The sequence below is a fragment of the Oryzias latipes genome, chromosome 18 (genome assembly GCF_002234675.1).
Source record: "Oryzias latipes chromosome 18, ASM223467v1".
Lineage (NCBI taxonomy): Eukaryota > Metazoa > Chordata > Actinopteri > Beloniformes > Adrianichthyidae > Oryzias > Oryzias latipes.
The window spans coordinates 26,465,684-26,470,696 of NC_019876.2; the positions used below are offsets into that span (position 1 = coordinate 26,465,684).

Sequence of the window (5,013 nt, forward strand, 5' to 3'; positions counted from 1 at the left end):
GCTGTAGGGCAACAACAACTACAAAATAACAAATTAACTGATGAAGCAAGATTTGGGAGGAAAATGGAGAGAACCCTGGCATGCATGAGGAGAACCTACAAACTCCACACAGAAGGAACCCCGCTGGGATTTGAACCTTCTTGCTGTGAGGTGAGAGTGCTAACCACTACACCATCAAGTTGTTATCGCTCTCATTTCCATACGTGGCAATATTTAATTTTGCACTCATGTTAAGACCACTGCCAGCATTTTTCAGGATAAAAAAAACCGAACCTTGAACTTCGTCTCTGGTTACTTTGATCTGACTGTAAATGATCTTTTTCTTTATTATCTGATTATCATGATTATCAAGAATTTGCTCCTTTACGTCCAAATAAAAAACTGGAAAACAGGCAACAGTGGTTTAAACAGATATATTATACTTCTCAATTTTTTTAAGACATCAGTGAGAATTATTATTGTTACGAATATTATTTTGTGAAAAAAGTTACATTCTCAATGTTAATTTTTAAGCATCACCACTGTTTATTGTCACCTCACTGTAAAAGAACCATTTATTTTCATTCAAACTTTAAAAGGCGTGTTGCACTCATTCACTTTTTATCTCATGCTTATTAATTTCCTCAGCTGGCAACACGTTTTTAGACCTTATCCTTCTGGATGATATAGTTCTACGACGAAACAGAGTTCAATTCAATAATTCCATCCAATTTTATTTATATAGCCCAAATTCACACTAACAGTCGTCTCAATGGGCTTCATCCCGGTAATTGTAAGGTATACATACAATCAAAAAGGATCATAAATGTATAGTATTTATTAGGATAATACTAAAACTTTAACTAGACAGACTAACTAAACTGGGCATCCCTGCCCTTAGACCCCCTTCTGCTGCAGAATGGAGATTCTGGTCCTGGCGGTTTTCTTTGCTGCTGCTTGGAGCATTTAAGTGCCCTTAAAGCGCCCCCAGGTGTCAGTGTTAGGCAGGGTGTGAGTCGACCGAAGGGTGTTTGTGTTGCTGCTTCGGAAGTTAAGAAGAAGCTTGAGGATGACGCCCAGGTACAAGTGTTTCAGAGGGTTCACCCGATTTTTGGGGTTTGGGTTTAGGAAGATGTTGAATGTGAAATCCTTTTCTTTCTTTTTTTTTTGTCATTTAAAATGAACAATAACTGGGAAAACATTTGAAAAATATTGAAGTCTTACTTTAAAAACTAACAAAAAGTTTTTGTCAGAAATAAAAGTTTGTCTACTGTGGCATAGCTTTATGGTAGACCAATTTTCATCTTACATTTAATTATTAATCTTTTACTCTTTTGTCACTTTTTGTTTTGTTTGTAATATACAGACCCACACTTGGGTTTTTTCACCAAATGTACCGACTTTAGTCCTGAAACATCACATAAATTTAGATCACAAATGTTATGACTTGAAGGAAAAGAAATTAGCCATATAATTCTCTCTGCTTCAGTTGTTTTCAGAGGTTTTCTTTATTTCATTCAAATTTTTCCCCATTTTCCCAAATAAATAAACAAACAGGAGCTCCAAATGTGGTACAACAATCCCACAACTGACCAGTTGTGTTCACTAGTTTACAAAATTGTATTACAAAATGTTTCAACAAAAAAAAAGTACATTTCCAAATGAAGAAAACATCGACACTCTAATCTGTGATCTGTAAAGGACCTGAAATAGTCCAGGGTGAACTCTTTAAATAATAAAAATCAAGATGACACCAGGAGAACAGGAAGGGGTGGGTTTTGTGTTTTCAGGATCCGTCTGTCCGCCTCTGCTGCTCAGATTATGGAGGAGGAGGTTGTGACCCGTGACGGCGCTGAGACTCGGACGCAGAATGAAGACTCAGATCACTGAGGAGAGAAGACAGAGCGGAGCGTCAGAGCTGCTTGGAGAAAACGTGCAGGAGCAAAAACTCCCCTCAGTGTTCCGGTCTTACATCGTCGTCGTCGTCTTTGCAGGTGCCGCAGATGCAGCCGAACAGCCCGTTCACCATCTGGATGAGACAGAGGATGCCTTGCAGGCACGCAGCGATCAGCAGGGTGCAGAACAGGCCCAGGTTGAACTCCACCACGTTATCGGGCAGATGGCACCAATCCCAGATATCCTTGTCACTCAGGTATGCACCGGAGCTGTACAGCACAGAGAGGGCAGAGTTGGTGTTAACATTCAGCATAGTTTTCAAACCTATTTCCCATAATGCATTTGGTTTGTAGCCTCACCTGTTCGCAAAAGGGGCTCCCCACTGTGGCACAAGATTATCTGTATTGCTCCAGAAGCATACTGGACCGTTAGCAAGACCCAGAGCGGATACAACCAGACTGTATATGGCGCCGAGCACGCCCACAGCTGCAAACCCGATGGACAGGAACATCTGCGGGGAGAACACGAGCTGTCAGTCCAAAGAGAGTCCCACAGGTCAGGGGGCTCTTGAATGTCCTCCCCATGTGAGACGCTCCATACAGCCCTCCTCCGGCTGCAGGAGGCCGTGGAGCGCGTGTCCGTGTGCACACTCACCCCACAGCGGTTGTTGCAGCAGCCCTTGGTGCTGGTCAGGTGAATGTGGATGGCGGGAATGAGGATCTAAGTGCAGAAAGGAGACAGATGAGAGGAGATGTCATTGATCAACATAGCAACCCCCAACCGCTCTGCCTCCGTGGGAGGGTCCACCATTTTCATGAGATGTGAAACGACTTCCTTTGAGAGATCGGGGTATTGTTTTGTTTGATTTTTGTTTTTTTTGTTTTGGTTGGGTCGCATTGCCTGCTCTCCTCTGGGGTCAGATTGAGGTTAGATTACCAAACGGTTCCTGAGTGCAGCCATGACTGCTGCCGTCCTTCAGAGAATGATTAATTGCACAGAAGAAACGACACACATTCAGGTGTGCGATTGCAGTCAGTGGAGTAATACTGTGACCACTGGCAGAAACAGAGAAACCAGGACATAGACAGAGCCAACAGCTCTTTTCAGACAGGAATTCCAGCTTGGCATGATTCAATGTCATGCTCAAGGGCACGTTGACATTCAGGCTGCACAGACTAGGAATGGAATCATTAACCCTCTGATGGGTTGTGACTCTGCCTCCGGAGCTGCGGGGGAACCTCCCCTAAAGAGCGAGGAAGTCTGATCCAATCCCTGTTGTACTTTAGCACAGATTAGACACAGAGGTTCCGACAGCATCCAAAGATGAGCATTAGGTGGTGCTATCATGGTCGGGGTCATGCTGCTTTTCAGAGCAGAAAGAGAGGGATGGTACCACATTCACTAAAGCTACGTTCACACCGGCCTCAGCAACACGCTTTCACGTGGCCACTTCAATAGAAAGTTTATGTAAACGCGGCGTATGCACATTTCTAAAGTCTTGCGTTCACGGGTTGCTACTCAAGTTTCTACAATTGTGCTCGTACAATACATATGGCCATTGAAAGTTAAACCAGGTTCAACTTGCCTTTAAAATGACAAATGGATGGCGTCCCTTTTAAACGACACATTTAAGCGCCAAGGGTTTGAAAATTGATCACGAAGGAGAATTTATCAACTGCTGTTTGTGTCCGGCTGGAATTCTATGGCGCCAATTCTTTCATATGTCGGAATAAAGTTGTGACAGAAAAAGCCTGGAGCGAAATTCGCACGGTTTGCACCGTTTTCGACATTTCGCAAACAAGCCTCTTCCAACTGCAAGTGGCGGACATGCTCTGGTAAACACCAGAAACATAAGGAGAATCCCCTTCATGTATGTCCAGTGTGAACCCCATGGACCAGGGGTCCCAAAATCCAGGCCTCCAGGGCCGGTGTCCTACATGTTTTCCAACCAACCTGCCCTTGAAGCTTCTTATTGGCTAAACACCCCTGATCCAGGTAATCGGCAGGAAAAAAGGCAGTGTTTCTGAAAAACCAGCAGGACACCGGCCCTGGAGGCATGGATTTGGAGATCCTTGCCAAGGACTAATGCCCGGTGTGTATGAAGCTTGACAGTGATGGAAAGCAGCTCATCAGGGACGAGCAGTGACTATATTCGAAAGGTAGAGGGAATCGGGACGCAGGTGAACCTCCTCCATTGTGGCGTCGCACCGTGGTGTGGAAAGGAAAAAGCATGAAGGTACTCACCATGACTCCTCCTCCGATCAGGCCTCCCATGTACTTGACCTCCGGAGTGATCCGCGGCTGTCCATCCTTCCCATCCTCACTCACAAACTCGCTTTTGAAGTCGGGGAAGAAAAGGATGATGTTGCAGATGACGGAGACCAAAGCTAGCACATAGAGGGAGATGGCCACCACCTTGGAGCACTTTCCTGTACACATGGCGGCTGCAGGTGGGTGGATGACGGGATGGGCTGTGTGTGATGGAGAGCCGCTGAGGCTGCAGAGGAAGCACCACTGTCTCCTGTGATGCCGATGTGAGCAATGGGAAATGAGTGAACCGCTTAAATATATGGATGTGCTCCTTGGAGGTCGGAAGTTTGAAGGGTGGAGCCACCACAGATAAGATTAATACAACCTTTGTATCTGTTGCGTTATGACCTGTAGGTGCTTAGAAGTTTCCATGAAGTCACAATTGCTGATAAATATCTCAGCCTGCGATAAAGTAAAAAATTAATTTCTCCGAGTGTAATGTGCCTTCACTCAAAGGGAGATGGGGGGGGTGGGGGTCTTCATTGATTGGAAACTGCACTAATTTTCCCCTTGCTGTTATCACTGCTGGGTTATTTTCATACAAACCAGGAAAAAACAATCTGACGGATTGTTGTTGTTTTTATTGCTTCATCCATATGGCTAAAGTGTATGAATGGCCAGCCACTGTAGATCCTCACACCCTGTATGGGCTTTTAGAAAATCTTGCTGATGTGGTGTCTGTTTGCAGCCTTGGTGCTTTTAGGACTTCAGAGACTAAGACATCAGGACTGATTCAAGAGAAGCACTTCATTGTTTTTCTGTTTCTCTTCATTTCTTTATTATAGTATCTTTCATCATTTTTTGGCACGTAACTCCTTCTACAATTTT

The 5,013-nt window shown here is 44.5% G+C and overlaps 1 protein-coding gene across 1 annotated transcript; it reads right to left on the reverse strand.

The window, feature by feature from the left end:
* Positions 1 to 1,463: 1,463 nt before the first annotated feature.
* LOC101175044 (transmembrane 4 L6 family member 5) lies at positions 1,464 to 4,430 on the reverse strand. The gene is made up of 5 exons (XM_023948866.1): positions 4,120 to 4,430; positions 2,530 to 2,595; positions 2,235 to 2,386; positions 1,952 to 2,144; positions 1,464 to 1,865 (listed from the first exon to the last, which is right to left on the reverse strand). Exons 1-5 carry the CDS (start codon positions 4,312 to 4,314, stop codon positions 1,863 to 1,865), a joined length of 609 nt encoding a protein of 202 aa, XP_023804634.1. The 5' UTR covers positions 4,315 to 4,430; the 3' UTR covers positions 1,464 to 1,862.
* Between the last annotated feature and the right edge of the window lie 583 nt (positions 4,431 to 5,013).

Coding starts and splice junctions, on each gene's coding strand:
- LOC101175044 (XM_023948866.1), bottom strand. CDS start 4,314: ATGTGTACAGGAAAGTGCTCCAAGGTGGTGGCCATCTCCCTCTATGTG. Junction 2,596..4,119: donor TGATCGGAGGAGGAGTCATG/GTGAGTACCTTC, acceptor TTCTGCACTTAG/ATCCTCATTCCCGCCATCCA. Junction 2,145..2,234: donor GGAGCCCCTTTTGCGAACAG/GTGAGGCTACAA, acceptor TGTGCTGTACAG/CTCCGGTGCATACCTGAGTG.